Genomic DNA, 25914 nt, shown 5'->3' with positions numbered 1-25914 from the left:
TGTCCAGTCCGTGCTTTGGGAATTTACCTCAGCCGTACTCAGGACCTCAGGGTTACCGATCAGCTTTTTGTCTGTTACGGTGGGTCTTGTGCTGGTAAGGCACTGTCGAAACAGCGCCTGTCCCATTGGTTGTGCGAGGGCATTGCCCTCTGCTACACATTGGCTGGGCAGGATCCCCCTGGGGGCGCCAGGGCGCACTCCACTTGTGGGGTGGCTGCCTCTGCCGCTCTCCTGGGTGGGGCCTCGGTGGAGGACATCTGTGCTGCAGCTTCATGGTCCTCCCCGGGCCCCTTTGTAAGGTTTTACCTCATGGACATGACCGGGGGTTCTGTCTCCCAGGCGGTTCTGGGGTCTGTGGCCTTTCCTGCTTCCCGTCCTTTGGTAGGGTAGCAGGAGTGTGTGGGTATGGGCCACAGTGTGTTGAGTCACTCGTGGTTCCGCCTGTGCGGTGTGTTCAAGCGGTTCTAGTTCCCTCTTGTTCGCATTCAGGTGGAGTTGACTGCGCCCCCCCTTCATTAGGAAGGATGGGGTGACAGGGCTCCCCGCACCCCTTGATGTGGGCTTACGGGTCATCAGGGGGTACATCTGTCGGGTCTCGCGTCCGCTCTAACCCATATCTCATAAGGCTAGAGCGGGACGCGATAGCCATATACGAGATATAACGATAGGTTATGTATATAACCTAGTTATATTAGTATTGGCTGAGCATCCCGCTCTAAGCGGCCCTGAGTTCCCTTTTGAGGGATCTTTTGCTGGAACGAGATTTGGCGAGGAAGAGTGTTTGGTGACCATAGTCATGGTTATATAGGCTATGCCTCCATTGTGGCGGGGCCCGATCAGGTATGGGTGCATTAAGTTGTTCGTATTAGAGTACAGTAGGTACTAGGAGATAATGGATATCTCATAAGGCTAGAGCGGGACGCTCAGCCAATACTAATATAACTAGGTTATATACATAACCTATCGTTAGTTGGCGAACTAACGTATTTTGGACAGTATACAATACTATTATCCAATATAGACAGTAGCTAAAACGCTCAGCATACATAGCTGTACCGCGGCGCGCACACAGGCTAGCTGAATGCATGCACTCTACAAACATTTACAACACACGCACACAATGTGCTGATTTATGATTCATGATTGAATTGATAGGTATATTTACCTGGACTTGGAACCCAATCATCTTCCATGTCCATGTCGGACGGACCGTCGGACTCGTCGGATGTGTCAGGGAAATAATCGGCCTGAACAGCGCGCTTCCTCGTGCTTTGCCAGCGGGGCGACACGCTCCTAGCAGACGCGCTAGGCCCAGCGCGGCTAGGCCCTGCCATTGCTGGCTCGGCACCCGGTCCAGTGTTGGAAGTCGTAGCAGCAACGAAGGGAAGCTTTGTTTGACGAAATCTATCGTCCTCTCCCGACTTAGTCTTGCATTTCCTCTTCATGATCAAATTGATCAAATGAAGAAGACCTACTCTCAACTATAAATGACTATAAAACGACTATAAATAACTACTAAATCAAATCAAATCAAATTTATTTGTAAGGCCCGACAACACACGTTAATGTCCCCATGGGCCGGACACGTCTTCTTTAAACAAGTCAAGAAGAAACAACAATAAGTCAAGAACAAAACAAGAACACCATAAGGTCCAACAAATTTAAGATAAATGTAAATAAATGAATGAATGCAAACACTCCCAGAAATACCCCACGCGAAGGTAAGGAAAAACTCACTAAAACCTAACAATAGGGAAAAAAGCACCACAGGCAGTGTGGAGGAGAGAAACCTTAGAAGGGCCATTCAAGGGGGGATCTCCCTTCTTAGATGTCGGTGATAGTATATAGTGTTGCAGACTGACAGTGGTAAGCATGCACTCATGTGTGTAGTGAAACACAGATGAGTGCATGCAATAGCAACTGAACATTTAGAAAAATTAAAGATAGAGCTGATAGCGATAGCAACTGAACATTTTGAAAGATAAAAAAAAGAGCTGATAGCGAATCTATTTGAGGCACAGGGGCGGTGCAAAGAGGGTCGCGTCCTCCCCGTCTTAATCACGGGACGTTTAACACTCCGGTCATCGCTCCGAGACAGCCGGAGACAGGGAGATAGGGGGCGGCGCAGAGAGGGTCGCAACCTCCCCGACATCATCGCGGGACGTCCAGCACTCCGGTCACCACTACGAGACCGCCGGAGACGGGGAGAAAGGAGGGCACGCAGAGAGGGTCGCATCCTCCCGGTCTTCATCACGGGACGTCCGACACTCCGGTCAACACTCCGGGACAGCAACTCACAGGGAGACAGGGAGACGGGACAGGCGTTAGACAGCTCGCGTGATTGTAGTGGGCGGACATAGCAATAGATACAAGTGGTAAGCATATATGTGAATAGAATAGATATATGAAGTAAGCATATTATGTGAATAGAATAGAAGTACTTAACCCAGCAATGAAACCACGTTGACAGACCAGTTGACAGACCATGGACAGAAGACGGTAAGGAGCTGATCCATGGCCTCGGTGGTGCATGTAGAGCAGTCACTGCAATCTTGGCCAAGACCCCGAGGCATCCATCACCAGCACTACGAGACAGGCACTCAGAGAGATGGGGGGGGTTAGAGAGTTCCCATGTTTGTAGTGCTGCAGAAAAGCAGACATGGGGGAAAATAGACATCCTAACTAAACTAGACAGATTAATCTAAAGGTCAGTCCCCAACCAGGTGAGATCAGGGTAGGTTGAAGGAGAGAGAGAAAAGATGGGTCTTAAGCAGGGATTTAAAAGCTTCAACAGAGCAGGCGCCCCTGACGATGGCAGGTAATTTGTTCCACAGGTAGGGAGCGCGGTAGACAAAGGCTCTGTGGCCGGCGTATTTCTTTTTAACCCTAGGAATCGATATAAGCCCCGCATTTTGTGAGCGCAGAGCACGAGCGGGCGAGTATCGGGAGATGAGATCGGATAGATAGAGCGGTGCAAGCCCATTTAAAATTTTGTAGGTGAGGAGTAGCACTTTAAAGTCAGATCGGGCTTGAATAGGAAGCCAGTGTAGGGCGGACAAAACTGGTGTGATGTGATCAAATTTTTTCTAGTTCTAGTTAGTATCCGTGCAGCCGCATTTTACTATTGATTGATTGATTGAAAACTTTATTAACAGATTGCAGAATGGGTACAGTACAGTACAGCTCAATACATACAATTATTAAGGGGATGCAGACCAGAGAAAGACTTTCGTCTTGTTTACATCAGGGTCCCCCATTTTCAATTCATCGTAACATATATGACATACAGATAGACAGTACTGCTACATCTATACATTTATGACATACCAGATTTGCAAATACAGTACTGTTTGTGATATGAAAATAGTCCAGAGAAAAAGTATATACATTTGACGTAGAAACTGTACATTGGAGGAGGTTGGGTAGGTGGGGGGGGGTACTGTACATTGGAGGTGGTTGGGTGGGTGGGGGGGGCGGAGGTTGGGTAGGAGTGGGGGGGGGGGGGTAGGGTAGGAGGGGTGGGTGTGGGACACTATACAACTGTACAAGCAAAACTGTACATTGGAATATTGACAAGACCATACTTGGTAATTTTTACTGTACATTGGAGGGGGTTGTGTTAGGACATTTACAGGGGCCAGTTTAGAATTGCAGTCTCCCGTAGGTGTTTTTTGAGAGTGTTTTTGAACGTGGGTAGTGATTCACATTCCTTTACAGCTTTGGGTAGGGCGTTCCACATTGATGTGGCATAATTGTTTTACTAATAACTATTTTATTCTATTTTTTTTAACTGTTTTAACCATGTAGTGTAGCACTTTGGGATCCCAGCGAACAAAAAGTGCATTACAAATCCAATCTATTATTATTATTATTATTATTATTATTAATTGCTAAACGTGTTTAGTCCCTTGTTTGAGCCGAATCTGGGTTTAACATGATTTGTGGAGCTCTCTCTGGTGTTGTGATTGTGGTATTCACTGACCTTTGGGAAGTATTTTGACATGTACATGGGTACCTTGGTCGTGTAGTGTATCTTGTAGACCAGGCCCATTGCAAGTTGCTGTACTCTGTCGTCTACTCTAAGCCATCCTAGGTTGTCAAAGTGGGCAGGGGTGAGGTGGGTTCTAGGAGTAAGGTCAAGCAGTAGTCTGACCAGTTTGTTTTGAGATGTTTGTAATTTTGTTTTTAGCGCCTTTGAGGTGCTTTGGTACCATGAGGTGCAAGCATAGTCGTAGTACCCTTGAATGAGTGCTCCTGCCAGAGTCTTCAGGGTATTCTTGTTAACAGTGAGGTGATCCGGTACAAGAATCGAGTTTGTTGGTTGACTTTTTTTATTACATTGGATGCCATTTTGTAACAGGAAAGATTTGCCTCTAGGATGGAACCCAGGTAGGTAATATCTTCTTTCCTGGGGAGCTCCAGTAGCTCACCGCATATCTCGGCACTATTTCTGCGTCGGGGAAAACCGTGCTTGTCACGGATCTGGGGGACACGAGTTCGATTCCCGGACCCGCCGTAATTTCTCCGAATGTCTTCCCCTGCTCTACATCCTGTTTCAACCTGTTTCTGTCGGTCATACTTGACCAGAAAAGCGATAAACGCTAAAAAATAAAGTTTAAAAAAAATATCTTCTTTCCTTGTGACAATATTGTCACCCACTGTAACTGAGAAGCCGTCGGTCTTGCTGAGTTTGTTATTTGAACCGAAGAGATAGTTTGTTATCAGCGAGCCATATGCAGATTTTGCCTAGTTCTGAGCTGAGGGTTTTTTCAACCTGTAACTTGTTCTTGTCAGAGACCAGCAGGGCTGAGTCGTCCGCAAACAGGAACAAGTTGCAGTCACAAGCTGACTACATGTCATTTGCATAAATTAGGAACAGTAGCGGACCTAGTATGCTTCCTTGTGGAACGCCACAGCTTACTGTGAGGGGGGGGGGGTAGGGTACCGTTTACCTCCACCATCTGCTCTCTCCCCTCCAGGTTGGATTGCATCCAGCTCACTGATAGACTATCAAAACCAATTGCTTTTAGCTTGTCAATCAGAATGGTGTGATTGACAGTGTCGAAGGCCTTTTGTAGGTCCAGCATGACCATGCCGCAGTATTTGCCCGCGTCCACCTCTTGTTTGATGTGGTCGTTTAAATAGAGAAGGCATGTGTCAGTGGAGTGGGATGTTCTGAAGCCAGATTGGAATTTGTAGATTAGATTTTTTTCCGCAAGGTATTTTTCTACCTGTTCGTATAAAAATTTTTCCATGACTTTCGAGATGGAGGTAAGGATAGAAACAGGGCGGTAGTTGCCTGGGTCTAATATACTGCTTTTTTGCGCAGGGGTGTTACTCTCGCAATTTTGAAGTCCTTGGGGACGTGTCCCTGTTTTATGGAGAGGTTTATTATGTGTGTGATGACTGTGGTGATGGCGGCTGCTGAGTCTCTGAGGAATTTGGAGGGGATGTTGTCATGGCCAGTGGCCTTGTTAGGTTGGAGGGTGCTCAGTTTTCTGAGTACCTCATCTGTTGTTACCATTTCGAGTTTGAAGTCGTCTTTGTGGACCCCTAGGTTCTTGTAGTATGCTACTATGTGTTCTACCCCATAATGCCCTGAGTGGGAGGGTAGTTTGTTTACCAGTGTTGTGGCTATGTTTGTGAAGAAACTATTTAAGTAATTGGCTACATCCAGCTTGTCTTTATGTTTATGTTTGAGAATCTGGTTTTAAGTTTTTTACTGCAGCCTAGTTGGTTATTGAGTAATTTCCAAAGTTCACGTGGTTTGTTTTTGTTTTCCTCGGTTTTGTCATTGATGACATTTTTTTTGCTGTTTTGATCATGGAGTTTACGTCATTTCTTAGTCTGTTTCTTTCCAGTTTGAGTTCAGTCACGTGGGCTTGGAGTTCACTGCTCGTGCTTATGGTAAGCTTTGACTGACTTTTACGAAACTCAGAGCATTTTTTGTCTCTGGTTTTCATAGCGGTCAGTATTTCAGTGTGCATCCACGGTTCCGCGCGATTTTTTACCCTGGTGGTTCTTAGGGGGGCCATGTTGTTTAGTATCGTTGAAAATTTGGTTTTGAAGCCAAGCCATGTTTCTTCAACCAGTGTACCATTGAGCTCATCTGACCAGTCCAGACTCTCCTGTTCAAGGTTAAAGGCCTCGCTAGAGTAGGTTTTGAGGTCTCTAGATGTGACTGTTTTGTGACAGCCAGCCTTTTGTTTTAGCTTTTTGCCGGTACAGAATATCATATAATGATCACTTAACCTGCATGCTATAACTGTGAGGATTGGCCCATTCCCACCACATGCTTCAAGGTACTGTGAGGAGGATTGGCTCATTGCCACCACACGCTTCTAGGTCAAGTACCAATTGCCGTCACGCACCTGTCGGTTGCTTGTAATCAGCGCCCCGAGCCCTTCATATACTCTGGTCTTTCTGTCAATCGTTGTCGGGTCGTTTTGGATTTCCACTGCTACTGCCTGTTCCCCCCGTTGTTGTGCCTCGTCTGTTTTTCTTCAGGACGTCTATGGAAGTCGCCGCTGTTGTGTATCTCTATCATCCGTTGGAGCTGTGCCTCGTTGCCCGCTTTGCGCATTTGCGCTTTGGTGAGTTTTTGGAACAAACCTTTTGGATTCTCTGTTTTCTGTTTGTTTGGATAACACTGAAGATTTGCCGTTTTTGTTTTGTACTGGACTCAGCTAAACTTGTGTGTTGGTAACACTGAAGATTAAGTCACGTGGGATTGTACTGGGCTCAGCTAAACGTGTGTGTTGGTAACACTGAAGATTAAGTCACATGTGTTTATACTGGACTCAGCTAAGGGGGACTGGACTGCCTCTGTATTCCGTTGGCTTGTTTATTGACCACTCTCTCTCTCTCTCCGTTCCTCCCCGAGTTGGATCCTGGAGTAGCTGCAGAGCTGCAGAGGCAGTGGCGCTACGCCGCTTCTCCATCTCAATACCGGGACGATCTGCAGAGCCGCAGACAACTCTGCCAAGAACATTCTCCCCTTTGTTGTTCTTATTGTTATTTCGCTCATTCCTGTTTCAGAAATAAATACGCCCTAGTCTTTGGCTAACTCTGAACTACCTGTCTGTGCCGTGCTGTTGGGGTCGGTTTCAAACCATAACAATAACCCCTTTATTGGCGATCTTGGACTTGTCAGAGGTCAGGATGAGGTCAATGGTAGTCTGAGTTGACTCACATACACGTGTGGGTTGCGTGATTAGCTGGCTGAGGCCGTGCAGATCACAAAACCTATTGTAGGATTTGAAGACGGGTGCATCTTTTTGTTGCATATCCGTGTTCCAATCCCCAATAAGAATAATTTCTGCATCCTCAGCTCCAGCTAAGCACGCATCCAACACATCATAAAAGCCATTTTGGTCTGGCGGTCTGTAAATTGTGCCGACTAGAACAGATTTAGCCCTTTCAAATAGAATTTCTACAAAAACAGTTTCAATAGCCTCATGATCTAGGTCTGTACGGTTAATAAATTTGGTGTCTTTATGAATGTACAGACACCTCCTCCATGCCTGTTCCTGTCATTGCGGACTAAAGAATAGTTCTCCAATTCAATTTCCGGGTCTGTTACTGATGAATCCAGTTTAGTTTCAGAGAAACATAGAATGTTTACCTTACCGCTAATGAAATGATGCCTTATTTCTGCCAGTTTGTGTCTAAGGCTGTTTACATTAAGATGGAAAATATGAAGTCCATTTTTATTTGCTGTGTTGTCTATATCCTTGAGATACAGGTAGGGTTCTTCTTCTGTGGGAAGGGGGGGGGGGCTCTGTGATGTCCGGAGGGGGGGTGGGGGATCCTTTGATCAAGGTGGGTGTCCCGCGATGGGAGGGGGGTGGGGGGGGGCTGTGTTGTTATTATTCGGTCCGTGTGTGGGAGGGGGGGGTGGGTGTGATTCTTTGTCATGCCCTGGTTCATCTGCTAGCGTCTGTGTTGATTCCGTCTGGTGGTGAAATTCCATGGGGAGGGGGCAGGGGCCCGGGGCTGTGTTGATTCCATCCCGCCGGCTCCCTGCTGTGGTGATGTCTCGCTGACCGGGTGGCTTTCGGTGGGGGAAGGGTAGGGTCCTCTGGCTCCGGTAGTTTGCTGTGTTAGCTTGCCGGCTACCTGATCGAGTTGATTATCCCCGGTACCTTCACTCCTGTCTCGTCCTCCCATGTGTTCCTCTGCGGCGGCGTCGGGTGTGTTGATTGCTCCGGCGTCGGGTGGAAAGTAGGCACCCGAAGCCATCGTTGCATCCTGTAGTGCCCGACCCAGTCGTCGCTTCTGGGTTCGCGTCCTGACGGGGGTCCTGACGTGGCTGGGTCTGGGGTTGACACTGTTGTTGTCGTTGTTGTTGAAAAGGATGTTGTTGTCGTTGTTGTTGTTGTTGTTGTTGATCGCGACGGCAGTCGTCACTGCTCCGGTGTCGGGTGGAATGTATGCACCCGACGCCGGTGTTAGGATGTTGGTGTCGTTGAAAAGGATGTTGTTGTCATTATTGTTGATCGCGACGGTAGCCGTCACTATTTGTGGGAGCCTCTGATTCATCACTTTCTGTTGTAGTCGTGTAGTCGGGCTCGGGTTTAATTTAATATCTCCCGCAAGGAGTAGATAAAGGATGATTATCGTCCTTCGATCTAGTTTACCTGCTGGGGGCATTTTCTTCCGCTCCGGATTTGCCGTTAGGAACCCGTGGATAGCTGCGGATCCAATGGCCAGATGTTTCTGCTCCGAGCCGTCGAAGAGGTAAAAGTCATTGGGTCTCATTCCCGAAAATCTTTCAAAGATATATTCTGGAAGACTTATCTTGGAACCACTGAGACATAATCTATGACAAGTACACTCTGAGTCCTGAACGTGCTGGAGATATGTCTTAAGTGGCTGAAACGGTCGCAGAAATGATATGATCTGATATCTGCTTGGAGAATGGCATTCTGTCGTAAACTCCAAAGCGCGTTCCCGTTCAGCTCATTTGCATACAAAACACCGCCTCCATAGCTCCTTATAAGGCAACTGGTGAAGCAGCTGTGTGAAATGGAATGGCGGAAGTGCTTTGCGAGCCGCGTGATTACGAAACCTAGTGTCAGTCAGTGCCAATCAGAGAGCGTCTCTGAGAAATGCGGCTAGGTTTCGTAATCACGCTTGCGCCCATCAAAACTAGATTCGATTAATGTATTGGCATCATATACAGCTTGCGGTACACACCTGCCGCAGCGCGCGCGCACACACAGACACACACGCGCGCGCGTGTGCGCAGTACTGTATATGAATGAATGAATGACATATAATATATATATAGCCTACGGCGGGCATGAACGCAGTATGGCTTATTATTCCATAATTAAGCCATAGGCTACTGTTCATTCGTAGGCGCACACAAGACTTGTTATGGAATATTAATGCAGTCTATTTCCACCGATTAGCTTTAGTTCTTATTTATTTATCCACTGTCATTTCAGTGTTGGTGTATAGGCTATATAGTGTATTTCAATATAAGTTTAATTGATTAATGATATATTCGAAGGAATGCAGGTTTATAGCTATATCAACCCCCTCCAATGTACAGTAAATTACCAAGTATGGTTTTGTCAATATTCCAATGTACAGTTTTGCTTGTACAGTGTAAGTCTATCCCCCACCCACCCCTACCCAACCTCCTCCAACAGTTTCTACGTCAAATGTACTCTCTTTTCTGGACTCTTTTTGTATCACAAACAGTACTGTATTTGCAAATCTGGTATGTCATAAATGTATAGATGTAGCAGTACTGTCTATCTGTGTCATGTGTGTCATATATGTTATGATGAATTGAAAATGGGGGACCCTGATGTAAACAAGACGAAATTCTTTCTCTGGTCTGCATCCCCTTATGTAATTGAGCTGTACTGTACTGTACCCATTCTGCAATCTGTTAATGAAGTTTTCAATCAATCAATCAAACAAAGGTCTGTCCCATTGTATACCAATCAATGGGATACATTGCATGTTGACCTGCATTCTTTCAAATGTATATAATTAATCATTAAAACAGATGTGTAACAAATAAGAAATACAAATTCCACAGAAGGCATTAAATTATTATTATTTTCAATCATTTCACAATAATTGCATAATTGTGTTTGAATATCTGAGTAATTATTTGTCCAAAATAGCTGGTTCAGATATGGTTAATCCAGCTGCCCTGTGATCAGATGAATCCATATTATTTATTTTTCCGACATCAAATTCGTAATTTCTTATCGTACAAATATTGTCATATTTATTTTAATTATGATTAAGTAATTAATTCCAAGGAGGCCTGTAGCGTTGACGTGAAGGAATCACTATGAGAACACAGTCTGTCAAGTTATAATAACATTTTAAATTAGTCAATCAATCATGAGATTTGATCGTGGGCTGAGAGCATATTTAAGTGTGCTCCTCAGCACTCTTAGATCTGCTCTCAAATAAGATCTCAGGAAAATTTGAGGACTCCCACTCCCAGCCCTAATATGTCTTAAATAGGCCGAAATCTGGCTAAGACGAAATATTTTGTCGTTCGAGAATGAGACCCATTGTGTCTACCGCTTTCTCTTTCTCTTCCGATTTCTCTTTTATCCGTTTGGTTTAGCTTTCTTGATGCATTAAAGTAATCTGTAATCCATAGTAGGAAGATGATGAAATGTATGAAAAACCTTGTTGGTTTTCCATGTTGATTATAGTTGTTGCTGGAGTTCTTGCTGGAGCTCAGAGATTTGCGACCGTCCATGGCGAGCGTAATTTTGTGTCTAGTTAGTACTACTAACTAGTACTACTAATTAGCATGACTAAGTACTTCTAAAGTACTGTACTTCTAAAGTACTGCGACTACTACTACAAATAAATACTACAAATAAAACAAATAATACTACTACTACTAATAATAAAATACTATCTTTCAATGCTATATATCTTAATTCTCAATACGGTAATCTCTCAATAATCTCTCTCTCAATAAACTCAAATTTGCAACACCAACACTCAGAGTTCACTGTCTGTGAATCGTTTAAATACCCGGGTGGCCAAGGTTTGACCTTTAGTATTGACCAATCCTAGCAGAGCTCTATTCATCCTGTCCAAGGCATCAGGTAGACCAGCTGTGTTACACATGTGTTACAAATATAGGGAGAGACTGCCACCTAGTGGATTCGATCAAAATTGCATCTCTAATGACCCAAAAATGAGCCAGCGCACGGGTCTCTACTATAGGAAAATCGAATAAAAGCAAAAACGACCAAAACCCGACTATACTCGTGATTGGCGTTCAAGCGATGGCGAGTTAACCCGACTATACTCGTGGTTGGCGTTCAATGAGTTAATGACCATTTTAGCTATTTTTGCAGACCCATCGTGTTTTCTGTATTATAGCTATGGAGACAATAGTATGGCTCATTTTACAGGCATTGTTCATAGCCCATTACCAACTAATCAGCTCATTTCTACACTGTAGTTTGTTACACGCTAAACAGCACCCCATTTCCGGAATAATCAGTATTTTTCCATAGATCGCGAGATCGGATGCATTATGCAATAAGCCCGAATCGTTCTGGTTGATCCCCTGAAACCCCAAATACTCCCAAATCAAAGGTATATAACATGTACATATGTACCTTAACTCGAAACTGTGACCGTGTTTGTCGAGCATGTTTTACGTCCTGTAAAACACAAACTGTGATCGTTAGAAAAACATGTTTCAGGTTCGGTAAAATAGACATAGAATACCTTACCTTAGCCAGAAGGTATTCCAAAAAGAATAATTCCAAGTAATCGCATCGCCATTGCGATTACCAGTGTATATTTCTATACACGTTTCGATGGGAAATACGCTTCGGCAACGGAATTTTGAGGCGATCGCTGTGAACCTCTGTTTGAGCAGGAGGAGGAGCCCTTACAAAAAGAAGAAAAAAAAGACGTGTTTCCACACCAAGCCATTCCTGTTCAAAGGTAGGCGATACTGCCACCTGGTGATATTTGATCGTCATTGCAATTCCAACATAGGTAGATGAATCAGACATCTATGACATGTTTACAGAAAACACTCATCACAGACAAGCTGGATGTGGCCAAGTACTTAGATTCTTCACTAACATAGCCACAACACTGGTTAATAAACTACCCTCCCACTCAGGGCATTTTGACATCCTAGCATACTACAAAAACCTAGGGGTCCGCAAAGACGACTTCAAACTTGAAATGGTAACAACAGATGAGGTACTCAATAAACTGAGCGCCCTCCAACCTAACAAGGCCACTGGTCATGACAATATCACCTCCAAATTCCTCAGAGACTCAGCAGCCGCCATCACCCCAGTCATCACACACATAATAAACCTATCCATAAAACAGGGACATGTCCCCAAAGACTTCAAAATTGCGAGAGTGACCCCCCTGCACAAAAAATGAAATCTACGAATTCCAATCTGGCTTCAGAACATCCCACTCCACTGACACATGCCTTCTCTATTTGAACGACCACATCGAAAAAGAGGTGGATGCGGGCAAATACTGCGGCATGGTCATGCTGGACTTCCAAAAGGCTTTCGACACTGTCAATCACTCCATTCTGATTGACAAACTAAAAGCAATTGGTTTTGATAGTTTATCAGTGAGCTGGATGCAATCCTACTTGGAGGGGAGAAAACTGATGGTAGAGGTAAACGGTACACTCCCCCCCCCCCCCCCCCCCAGTGAGCTGTGGTGTTGCACAAGGAAGCATACTAGGACCGTTACTGTTCCTAATTTATGCAAATTACATGTCATCAGCTTGTGAGTGCAACTTGTCTCTGTTCATGGACGACTCAGCCCTGCTAGTCCAAGAACAAGTTACAGGTTGAACAAACCCTCAGCTCGGAACTTGGCAGAATCTGCACCTGGCTCGCTGATAACAAACTATCATTACACCTGGGTAAAACAGAGTCCATTCTCTTCGGATCAAATAACAAACTCAGCAAGACCAACGGCTTCTCTGTTACAGTGGGTGACAATATTGTCACAAGGAAAGATGAAATTACATACCTGGGTTCCATCCTAGAGGCAAATCTTTCCTGTGACAAAATGGCAGCCAATGTAATCGAAAAAGTCAACCAACGAACAAGATTCCTGTACCGGATCTCCTCTCTGGTAAACAAGAATACCTTGAAGACTCTAACAGGAGCACTCATTCAAGGGTAATACGACTATGCTTGCACCTCATGGTACCAAAGCACCCCAAATGCACTAAAAACAAGATTACAAACATCACAAAACAAACTGGTCAGACTACTGCTTGACCTTACTCCTAGAACCCACCTCACCCCTGCCCATTTTGACAACCTAGGATGGCTTAGAGTAGACGACAGAGTACAGCAACTTGCAATGGGCCTAGTCTACAAGATACACTATACCACTAAGGTACCCATGTACATGTCGAAATACTTCCCAAAGGTCAGTGTAACTGAGGGGTACAATTCCCTGACTGTATTGATAAGTATGGTATCATTAAACCACTACCGTCTTTATGTACATTCCTACTGGCCATACAGTACACAGGTATCTAATGATGAACACTTCCCCACAATGAATCGGTTCCACACAAAGCTGTATTTAAGTATTTATTGCAGCAAAAGGTACATAATATACTTTACTTTACTTCACTTTGAATGCGCTTATAAGGCAAAGGAATGTGCGTAGGCAAATCAATAACGAATGTCCATTCTCATATTACGCAGGAGGTAATCATACAACCTGAATCTTAGGGAATTATATCTATGGTACACTAGTAATATAGCGGGAGATACTGGAAGGGTCCCCCCGGTTGTAAGCCAGCAAGGGTAGAGGATCTGTCGGTAGTAGAGTCTGGGTCAACGATGATAAGGAGACTCCGAGTACAGGAGACGGTGCAATAAGATCTTGATCCACAGACGAATACAGCTGTTCTCCGTAGCATGTAGCTCCACATGGAAGAAAGCTAGCCTGCCTCAGGCTTCTGAGGGGCAGACTCGACGTGGCTCCTCACAGGGTAAATCCCACACACTTGTGGGTGTCGGCGATTCTCCGCTCCATTAATTACAGGACCAAAAGCAAATATAATCCAGCCGAAAAGGGCTATGCAGTCGTCGGGTAGATAATCCAGTGTACATGTCCACACGGTCCTCGTCTAGGGCTCCTCGGGTGAAAGCGCCATGATAAGCAGCCCAGCCTGGATAAGCACTCTAGCTGATACGAGGAAAACGTTGGTGATGCTGGTCACTGTAGAACTTTAGCCGCACGATACACTATACACAAATAGACTATTACTGACTTAATAGAATAGGTTGCACTCGACGGTACAGCGCCAAACTGTGACAATTCAGTTATTAATTCGCACGCGGTCTCAATGCTCTATTTGGGGCCAAACAGGCCATACTTCACCGCACGTCGTATCGTGGGTGAGGCTTCAACTTTAGTTACTAAGACTTCTGACTAAGTGCTTCTGTATTCACCTGCGCCGTATTTATACGCTTAGATGAATAAACTAGTACCAGCTTTATTCCTGTCTCATATCCTTGCGCAATACCGTTCTTGTCCAGGCATGTCCCCGGCGGTGACTTTGAACCTGACTTTGGAGGCATGGCCTTGGCGCCTGTGGACCGCTGTCCAATAGGAGAATGAAATATTATGGTCTGTACTAGGCTAAAGGGATATTCCGTGTATATGTACAAGGAATATACAAGGGATATCAAACGATATACAAATATTATGCAATATATATCAATCAATAAATATATATATTCGGTTTAATCTGATCCTTTGTAACAGCCGCCTCCTAATTAGTCCCACCTAATTAGCTAAGCAGAGACAGATTAACCGCACTGTCCACTACTCAATGTCTGTTGTGAGGGGTAGGGCAGTTCACAAAGTCATGGGGTCATGGTCGTCATCAATAGTATCGGGAAGCCTTGGCAACTCTATTAGCCTCGCCACGGGTCGGGTGTAGATCCGCCCTTGGACGAGCACTTCGGCTGCTCGGACCTTTCCGTCGGCACCGGTGATCACTTTGCTTACGCGGCCAGCCGGCCACATAGCTCGGGGTAGTGACTGGTCGATAATCATGACGACTGTTCCTTCTGTCAAATTGTCTCTCTCTTTCACCCATTTCTGGCGGGTCTGTAGAGACGGTAGATAGTGGAGTAGGAAGCTGTTCCAAAACTTGTCAGCCAATACTTGACTGTACCTCCACATTCTTCGGCCGTTCGCTTCTTCAGGCCTGTACACTGTCTGTGGTAGCGCAGGGTCCAGCCGCCCCATCAAGAGGGTGTTGGGGGTGACTGGGTCGACATCTGCTACATCACTTGAGACGTAACCGAGGGGCTTTGAGTTCAATACTCCCTCGATCTCCGTGAGGACTGTCATTAGGACTTCTTCCGCCACGGTCTGGGCCCCAAGCACGGCGTACAGGGCTGTCTTTATTGAACGTACTTCTCGTTCCCAAGTTCCACCGAAGTGAGGTGCATTCGGGGGATTAAACTGGAAATCAATCTGGGATGGAGCGAGGTGGGTCTTAAGTTCTGGGCCCATAGCTTGGAAGCTCTCTCTCAGCTCTCTTTCTCCGCCTTTGAAGTTTGTCCCGTGATCAGACAATAGTATAGACGGTTTGCCTTTCCGCGATGTGAATCTTCGGAAGGCCATAAGGAATGAGTCTGTGCTCATGGTTGGAAGGAGTTCTATATGCATCGCTCGGGTGGTCATGCATTTGAATACAATACCCCACCGCTTCTCGGTCCCTCTTCCTTTCTTTACATACAGCGGGCCGAAACAGTCCATACCGGTGGAGTGAAAAGGCTTGTCGCCGAGTCGGAGGCGACAGGGAGGTAGGTCAGCCATCCGGGGTATACTGGGCTGCGCTCGCCATTTACGACAGTCTAGACAAGTCCGCTGGAAACGCCGCACTGCTTCTCTCCCTTGCAGTATCCAATAACGACGTCTGATCTCCGCGAAGACTCTCTCTGCCCCGGCGTGATGCACATCCTCGTCGTATTTCTTTATGATCAGCTCTGTGACCTTGTGTCGGCTGTTTAAGACTATCGGGTACTTGACGTCATCCGGTAAGTCTGGAGCTCTCCGCAGACGACCACCCACTCTGATGAGACCATGGGCGTCGCTCTCGGGGGCTAGGTGGAGCAATCTGCTGTCTGACGGGACGGGCTTTGCTCCCTGTAGACAGTCTAGCTCATCGGGAAACGAGTCTCTCTGGGCTCGTTGTAGGAGAAGAAGTTCTGCTTCTTCGTAGTTAGCTGCGGTAATGTCAGTAGTGAGCTGAACCTCTGGGTGGTGCCACAGGAATGTCTTTAGCTGCGCACTCTCAGGGGTGAGGCAATCGTCTATGTCGGGGTCTGTGGAGACGAGTGTGGTCAATCCACAGAACATAGATTTCTTGTTCTCGGCCTCCTCTTTACTCGCTTCCCGTGGGGTGGGTGTAGGCCACCCTTCTTCCGGGAGCTTGAGGAACTCTGGCCCGTCACTGTATAGATTGTGATGGGTGAGGTCATCCAGGGACATTCCCCGGGTGATGACGTCAGCTGGGTTGTGTTTTGTGTCCACATACCTCCAGCTTGCTGCTTCTGTTAAATCTTGAATCTCTGTGACTCTGACTCCCACGAAGACCTTGTATCTACACGAATCAGACCGGATCCATGTGAGTACTGTCGTGGAGTCTGACCACAAGATTGTTCTTTGCACCGGGATGGTGAGTTCACGTTGGATTAACGTGGCGAGTTGCGCTCCTGCTATGGCTGCGCAGAGCTCTAGACGCGGGATAGATTGTTGCTTGCGTGGGGCTATTCTTGAGCGAGCCAGGATGAAAGCAGTATGTATTTCTCCTCCCTCCTCTCGGGCACGCAAGTAGGCCACCGAACCGTAGACTACTTCGGAGGCGTCGCTGAAGACGTGCAGGTCCATCTGGCACGTCTCCGGCCTCACTGTGGGTGGGAAGTAGCTGCGGCGTATGTTGACACCTGGGAGTGAGCTGAGTTCTGTCTCCCACTCTCTCCATGTGGGGGCAAGGTGTTCGGGTATGGGGTCGTCCCAGCCCTGGTCCTTGTCCCATAACGCTCTTACAATCATCTTTGCCCTGGTGGTGTAAGGTAGAATACATCCCAACGGGTCATATTGTCTTGCGAGTGTTCTGTATACACTCCGTCTTGTGGTCGGTAGTGCAGTCGACCTTCCCTGCTCCTTGGTCAGGGGTGTGTGTTTATAATGGAGCGAGTCTGTTTTGAAGCGCCAGACTAGTCCTAATGTCATTTCTTGGGCTTCTCCTGGGATGGTCGCCATCCAGGTCTCGCTGCTTGCTGCCTTGTCCTCGGGGGAGAGGCTGCGCAATACTTGCGGGTCGCTGCTGGCCCACTGCCTGAGATCAAAGCCGCCTTTGATCAGGGAGGCGCGGAGCTTGAGTAGAAGGGCCTCGGCTTCTTCTGGCGTCGAGACGCTTTGCAGACAGTTGTCCACGTAGAAACTATTTCCTACACTTTGTCGGACCTCTTCATCGGCTGCTGGGTCCTCTGCGACGTGTTTTTGCAGTGCAAATGTAGCACAGCATGGGCTGCATGTGGTTCCGAAAGGGAGGACTTCCCATTGATAGATGGCTGGTTGCTCGTCCCCGATCCTCTCTCTCCATAGGAACCGCAGCAGGGGCTTGTCCTCCTCCACTAGTCTCACCTGCAGGAACATCCCTTTGATGTCGCCGCTGATGGCCAGCTTGTCTTGGCGGAAACGTAGTAACACGCCTAGTAGAGAGGGGCCGAGTGTTGGGCCGGGCAAGAGCTCTTTATTCAGATTTTGTGATCCGATCTGGTAGCTGCAGTTGAACACAATACGATCCTTGCCGTTGTGGTGGACTTTGTGGTGCGGCACGTACCATGATTCGGTCGTCTGATCGGCCTCTTTAATGTCAATTTTCTTTATGTGTCCCGCTGTGATTAGCTTGTCAATCTCAGCGCGGTACACAGTCTCTTGAGCGGGGTCTCTGGCTAGGCGCCGCTCTGTGTTCAATAGATACCGCTCCGTCGCTTCTTTTGGGGCGTGGAAGGTAGGCATACCCTCTCGCCTCAGGAGTGGAGTTGCGTATCTCATCACTCCGTTGACTTTGACTCTCTTTGTCCCCTGCTCGGGGAGGGCTATAGCGTAAATGTCTTCCTTGGAACGAATGTCTTTCTTTTCGTTCTTAAAGGGCATTGTCTCTAGTGTCCATAGCCTCTCGACATGCTGTAGGAGGGTGGTGTCTTCTTCTGTCACTCTGGAGTGGAGGCAGCTAGTGGCTGCTATTCAGTTAAGAGACCTAGCGAGGGGGCCTTGTAGTGTCCATCCTAGGCGGGTCTCGACTGCTGCAGGACAGCCTCTGGGCCCTGTGTGGACCCGGTCCATCGGGACGATGAGGTCTGCATGGTCGGAGCCTATCAGCAGGGTCGGGGTGGCACCGTCTATGAGCGGTATAGGTAGTTGACGCAGGTGCACATATTTATCCATCAGCTTGGCGATGGGGTAGGTGTACTGCGACAGGCCTATGTCTTGGCTGGTGAAAGCGTTAGTGATCCTATACCGTCTCTCTGGCTGCCCGCTTGCTGCGATAGTGAAGGAGACATTCTCGCCCTTTATCGTCTTTAGATCTCTTCTTATTGTCCGAATCGTCATCTGGTCTTCGCTCCCCCGCAGCCCCAGCTGGGCCGCAGCGGACGCGAGGAGAAGGGTCTTCTCTGACCCGTCGTCAAGTAACGTCCATGACCTTGTCTTGGTAACTCAGTGTTACGCGGACCACCTTTAAGAGCACCCGGGCGCCCCCGCTGCTGGCGGGGTCAATGTACATAACACTTGCCTTTGTGCTGCTTGAGGGTGCAGGCTTTCTTCTGTTACTGTCGTGTAGGACGTCTAAGTGGGCTCCGTCACACCGACTACACCTCTTCTTTAAGCGGCAATCGGCTGCCATGTGACTGTGCGCACATCGGTAACAGCGTCGGTTGGACTTTATCCATTGACTCACCTCGTCGGCGGTCATCTTCTTGAACGTGTCACATTGTGACAGCCAGTGTTCCTTTTCGCAGTACAGGCACACCATCTTCCACTTCTCTTTCATCGAGGGGGTACTGTGGTTCTTGCTGCTCGGTACTGATTCTGATTGGTGCATGACGTCACCAATCTGCGGCCATCGTTTGCTCTCCTAGGTCCCTCTCTGGAGCTTGGTGTGCTCCGCATGAACGTATCCAACCGTAGGCTGTTGACTTCTCTCGCCAGGAAGTCGGCTAGGTCTAGGAGGGATGGCTCGGGACCGTTAGGATCACGGTGGTCTCTTTGCCGCCTGAAGCGCTCTTGTCGGGCGGGCGGAAGCTTCTCTAAAATCCTCTCGACATTAGAGTTTGCGTACAGTTCGTGCATACCCTTTTCCTTTTGCGCCCCCAGCATCCCTACCAGGGATTGTACCTTGATAGACAGGTCATCTAGTGAGCGATTGTCTGTGGCTGGGGGTAGGCGGTCAATATGCCTTATCTCTTGTATTACGTAGTCCCATATGCGTCCATATCTTTGGTCGAGTGCTGCTAGAGCCGCGGTGTATGGGGTAGTAGAGGTGGCATATGCCAGCGCTATATTGTGCGCTCGGGGCACCTTGAGGTGCTTTAGTAGGATAGCATATTTGTACGGTTCATCAGCTACATCGGACATCATTGTCTCTAAGCACATTCGTAGCTCTGTGTACTGTGCTCTGTTCTCGTGTGTGAAGTCCGGGAACGTCGGTGTGCCAATGTACGATGCCATGGATGGCTGGCACATCGGTGAGCGTTGGAAGAGAGGCCTCCTAGGCGAGTCTCCTCTTACGTGTCTTTGTGGGCTGGTACCTGCTGGATACCATGGCCCGCGTACCCAGGTGCTGTTCCTCGGGGCTGGTCGTGCGTCAAGCTCACCCGTGAATTGAGTCGGGGGTCTGTAGCGCAGAGCCGCGGGGGTGAAGCCTGGGCTGTACTGGACCTCCTGGTCCTGTGGAGTACTGTGCTGCTGTTGGGCTTGACTCTCCTCCTCTCCCTCTTCTTCTTCCTCTGGCAGGTCATCTAGATCCTGTAGTCGTCTATTTAGCCTCTCCGCGGTGTAGACCGTTTCTTCCTTGTAGCTGGGTCTCGCTTGGACCGGTCGGGGAAGGGGTTCGGAGAGGGGTATAGGCTCTCTCTGGTGGTCGGGCTCAGGGTCGCTTGATCGGGTAGGGGAGGGTGCCCTTGACCCTTGTCTTGACGAGGCCCTGGAGCCCCGTGCGGAGGGAGGGGGTGTTGCCCTGGTAATCAGCTGCTCCATTATCTGCGCTTGTAATCGGTCGCGCTCGGCTTCGCGCTTGGTGAGAGCGAGGTCGCGCTCTGCTTCTCTTTGGGCACCGGCAGCAGCGCGCTGGGCTTCGGCGGCGGCGTGCTGGGCTTCGGCCCGGTCTCTTCCCATATTCTCTTCCGTCTGAAGGCGTCTAATCTCTAGACGTATACGGTCTTCGTCATTCCGTTGCTGCGCTTGAAGGCGTTCTCTTTCCATGGAAGAATGTTCGCGCTCACTAAGCGTCTGTGCTTGGAGTCGATCGCGCTCTGTTGAGGCTGCCAGGCTGGCGAGGAAGGCCTGTGCCAGCATCTTGTCCGCCTCGCTGGGGGAAGACGCTGGTTGAGGTGATCCGCTCCTGGTAGTACTCGTTGGAGATCCGTTCTCCTGTGGCGAGTCGAGGAGATCCATCTCCGGGGTGCTCGCCCCTTCTTGTAGTGGGTCGAGTTCCATCCCTGGAGGGCTGTCTTTATCCTGGAGCTCTCCGGGGACTACTTCTTCGGTCTTGGTGGGGGGTAAAGTCATGTCAGGTCCCTCCTGGTCCCCACCGTGAGCTTGGTCAGTTACGTTAGAACCCACTAGGGTCTCTATTGGCGGGGTAGCTTGGTCGATAGGGTCGGACATAATTTTACTATCTACTTTTTCCGCGTTTACCGTCTGTAGAAAGCTAGGTAGTATATCGGCAACGTAATCCTCTAAGTACTGAGGTGTCTGCCGTCTACGCTGCGGGCGATCTATTTTAGGAGAACCGTTTTGTGGAGTGTTCATCATTGGCCATGTCAATATTAATACCACTATATTAATATTACGCTAATTACCCTCCGGCTCGAAGGACCAATTGTAACTGAGGGGTACAATTCCCTGACTGTATTGATAAGTATGGTATCATTAAACCACTACCGTCTTTATGTACATTCCTACTGGCCATACAGTACACAGGTATCTAATGAGTACACTTCCCCACAATGAATCGGTTCCACACAAAGCTGTATTTAAGTATTTATTGCAGCAAAAGGTACATAATATACTTTACTTTACTTCACTTTGAATGCGCTTATAAGGCAAAGGAATGTGCGTAGGCAAATCAATAACGAATGTCCATTCTCATATTACGCAGGAGGTAATCATACAACCTGAATCTTAGGGAATTATATCTATGGTACACTAGTAATATAGCGGGAGATACTGGAAGGGTCCCCCCGGTTGTAAGCCAGCAAGCGTAGAGGATCTGTCGGTAGTAGAGTCTGGGTCAACGATGATAAGGAGACTCCGAGTACAGGAGACGGTGCAATAAGATCTTGATCCACAGACGAATACAGCTGTTCTCCGTAGTATGTAGCTCCACATGGAAGAAAGCTAGCCTGCCTCAGGCTTCTGAGGGGCAGACTCGACGTGGCTCCTCACAGGGTAAATCCCACACACTTGTGGGTGTCGGCGATTCTCCGCTCCATTAATTACAGGACCAAAAGCAAATATAATCCAGCCGAAAAGGGCTATGCAGTCGTCGGGTAGATAATCCAGTGTACATGTCCACACGGTCCTCGTCTAGGGCTCCTCGGGTGAAAGCGCCATGATAAGCAGCCCAGCCTGGATAAGCACTCTAGCTGATACGAGGAAGACGTTGGTGATGCTGGTCACTGTAGAACTTTAGCCGCACGATACACTATACACAAATAGACTATTACTGACTTAATAGAATAGGTCGCACTCGACGGTACAGCGCCAAACTGTGACAATTCAGTTATTAATTCGCACGCGGTCTCAATGCTCTATTTGGGGCCAAACAGGCCATACTTCACCGCACGTCGTATCGTGGGTGAGGCTTCAACTTTAGTTACTAAGACTTCTGACTAAGTGCGTCTGTATTCACCTGCGCCGTATTTATACGCTTAGATGAATAAACTAGTACCAGCTTTATTCCTGTCTCATATCCTTGCGCAATACCGTTCTTGTCCAGGCATGTCCCCGGCGGTGACTTTGAACCTGACTTTGGAGGCATGGCCTTGGCGCCTGTGGACCGCTGTCCAATAGGAGAATGAAATATTATGGTCTGTACTAGGCTAAAGGGATATTCCGTGTATATGTACAAGGAATATACAAGGGATATCAAACGATATACAAATATTATGCAATATATATCAATCAATAAATATATATATTCGGTTTAATCTGATCCTTTGTAACAGTCAGTGAATACCACGACCACAACACCAGAGGGAGCTCCACAAATCATGTTCAACCCAGATTCGGCTCAAACAAGGGACTGAACATGTTTTGCAATTATGCCACATCAATGTGGAACGCCCTACCCACAGTTATAAAAAAAATTTAATCCCTACCCACCTTCAAAACCGCTCTCAAAGAGCACCTACGGGAGGCTGCTATTCGAAACTGGCCCCTGTAAATGTCCAAACACCCCCTCCCTATGCTTGCACCTTGCACCCACCTCCCCCCACTCACCCCCTCCCAATGTACAGTTTCCTCCCCCTCGTATGTATATATTTTCTGTTAGGATATCTGTAAATGTCTGAACAGCCTACAACCCACCCCCCCCCCCCCCCCCACCCCCCAAATGTAAATTTCCTTCCCCCTCGTATGTATATATTTACTGTTACAGTAGGATCTGTTTAACAGTACTGTATATTTGCATGTCTTGTATGTCATGTATGTCATAAATGTCATGAGTGGATTAGATGTTTGATCTGTATACCTGTATGTTGTGTATGTCATATATGTCCATATGAATTGAAAATGGGGGACCCTGATGTAAACAAGATGAAAGTCTTTCTCTGGTCTGCATTCCCTTAACAATTGTGTGTATTGAGCTGTACTGTACTGTACCCATTCTGCAATCTGTTAATAAAAATTTTCAATCAATCAATCTAGATGGCTCCGGCTGACCGTATAGAACGGGGATCAAACGAAAATATCAAAGGATCAAAACCAGAGTATACTCGGGTTTCTGGCGCTCAACCATTGGCGAGATAACCCGACTATACTCGGGTATGGCCGTGAAAGAGTTAAGGCTCTAGATTTGGCATTCCTTGCAACAAGGGAAACGGCACCATCCTTCAGTCAGTGTCTCTAACTACACACCCTCCAGACCCCTACAGTCTGATTTAGATGGTACAGTCTGGTCTATAACTACACACCCTCCAGACCCCTATGTTCGTATCTAGATGGTACAATCTGGTCTCTACACACCCTCCAGACCCCTACGCTTTGATCTAGATGGTACACTCTGGTCTCTACACACCCTCCAGACCCCTACGTTCTGATCTAGATGGTACAGTCTGGTCTCTACACACCCTCCAGACCCCTACGATCTGATCTAGATGGTAGTCTGGTCTCTACACACCCTTCAGACCCCTACACTCTGATCTAGATGGTACAGTCTAGTCTCTACACACCCTCCAGATCCCTATGCTCTGATCTACATGGTACAGTCTGGTCTCTACACACCCTCCAGACCCCTACACTCTGAGACCCACCGTGGAGCCAGTTATTCTCTATCCTGACTCCACAGTGATTAACTTCCAACCACAGTCAGGACAGCTGAAATCTGCTCAATCTTCCATCACAGGCAAAAAACACACTTATTCAATCGATAGCTCACATAAAAAGTCCATGCTTTCTATGCACTCCAAGTGAAGTTTGGTAGCTACTGTTAGACGAACAATACTGCTCGAAGTGTATCCCTTGCTGACCATGTTGACAATTGTAAGTCACTTTGGATAAAAATTTCCACTAAATGACTCAATATAAATATAAATTAATTCTTAAAATGGGTAGCAATTTAAACGCATTCAAGATGATGAATGGAGTAGGATATTGAAAATTATTTTTCTGTTTCCTTTTCTCTCCTGTAGCAGGAGGCAGGAAGGACTGTGACCCCAACGCTGGACGTTTTGTCAGATACCAGTTCACCCCGGCCTTCCTGCAGCTGCGGCAGGTTGGAGCCACGTAAGTCACTCAGCCAACAGGCCTGTACATCAGATCAGCAATACGTCAATCACCCCTTTTGGGGGAAAGCAACTTGGGGAATAAACCGGGATTAGAGAGGTTCATAAACTACAACTTTTGGACAAAACACACCGATATAAATCACACTGAAGACCGTTGTTGCCCAGAAATAGTCATTACCTCTTAGTTTTAGGTCACTTGGAGATTCATAGTAATATTAAATGTCCAGGTAGGGAAATTAGGAGATATCCTGCAGCTGACTGGGGAAATAAGCACGCCTGAAAACGTATCAAACCTATCTTTTCACAATGGTGTGAACGCTCAATGGTGGCCAGTGTTGGAAAGTAATTGCTTGATGCACTACCAAAACAAACTTTTAAAACAATCACATTTTTATACTGTTTTTATACAGGTCAAATACAATGACGGTCAATAGGAACAGTGTCTGTGTTACCTGTGTTTTTGGACACAGTAAATTGTCCCGTCCAAAGAAACTGATGAGTTATATTCATTAAATAAAGTTGATTTAATTGATTTAGTTGGGCTGGGGCTTCTCCCTGGGTTGGGTCTGGGGCTGGAAAGTTGATTTACTAAAAAGAAAAAGACTCATTTAATCAGATGAATCACTTTATTCAAATTGAGGATTTAGTTAACATATTTAACAAATAAAAATAAAAATATTGCTCCACTTCTGCAAGTCCATTTGCATATTATTGGTATCTAGGGACATCTATGGACGTCGGTGAATGTATTCCCAGTGTCAGAAATATAGTGTCTATTACTAGGCTTGCTTAAATTGTGATGAAACAAAGGAGAATATGAATTATGATTTTTCTTTGCATCTTTGACAGTGAATAACACCATGCTAAAAATGACCAGACATGAAAAACTGCCACTGATCTCGTTCAGTACCTTCTTGAGATCATGTGTACAAAAAATCTAAGGAAATGAATAAAGGGAAGATGAGTAAACAGAAGGTTTTGTAGATACAGTACTGAATTCTCCCATCCGGACCAATGCAATTTGAAATATTATTATAGAATATAGAATAGCAGGCTTATACTGTAAATGACCTTATTATAGCCAATTCGTACATTTATGGATTGTGCCAAATCGTATATTTCAAATGCCAGAGTTCTAATCTAATTGTTGCTACATGCTAAAAATAGGGAAGAGAAACTAACTGTGCTTCAATATACCAATAACGTTAAGTTTTGTGGTTTATTATCCCGAGTAATAAGAGATATAAAATAAAATCATACATAAGTAATTTGCTTGAAACCCCATAGAGGCCTTTGGGAAGTGTCGTTCGGAAAAATTCCAATGCTCATCGAAAGCTGTCTGTGTCCTCATGGCCGCAAAAAAACTACAATTCCCGACGTTCAAATTTTCCAAAGTGGTCGACTTTCGCGAACTAAACTACACCAAAACGAAAACGAAAATCTATCTAACACTTTAACCTATTGGTAAACTAACGTATTGATGATAATATACATTATAACTGCTGTTGTGACATGGTTATGATGTTTATACTTGAATACGTTTGAAAAAAATAAAACTATACTTTTGTCAAACAGTCTGGAGAGATTGATTTATGACGTGATGTCATTTGCCGTCCGCCAAAGGACCGCACGGGTGGAAGAG

The 25914-nt window shown here is 46.7% G+C and overlaps 1 protein-coding gene across 4 annotated transcripts in view; it reads left to right on the top strand.

Moving 5' to 3' along the window:
* unc119a1 (unc-119 lipid binding chaperone a1) overlaps positions 1-25914 on the top strand; it is a gene marked incomplete at both ends in the record, with an annotated part of 288649 nt that overhangs the window by 248000 nt on the left and 14735 nt on the right. For 2 of the 4 annotated variants that reach the window (XM_084312434.1, XM_084312433.1), the window contains one exon: positions 24177-24270. In XM_084312434.1, coding sequence (XP_084168560.1) covers positions 24177-24270 — 94 coding nt within the window. The remainder of the gene's footprint in view (positions 1-24176; positions 24271-25914) is intronic. The other 2 variants (XM_084312432.1, XM_084312431.1) reach the window with 1 other exon arrangement.

Source organism: Notolepis coatsorum, assembly GCF_963971535.1.
Source record: "Notolepis coatsorum genome assembly, chromosome: 1".
NCBI classification, from domain to species: Eukaryota; Metazoa; Chordata; class Actinopteri; order Aulopiformes; family Paralepididae; genus Notolepis; species Notolepis coatsorum.
This window is presented reverse-complemented; position numbering and strand designations above follow the sequence as displayed.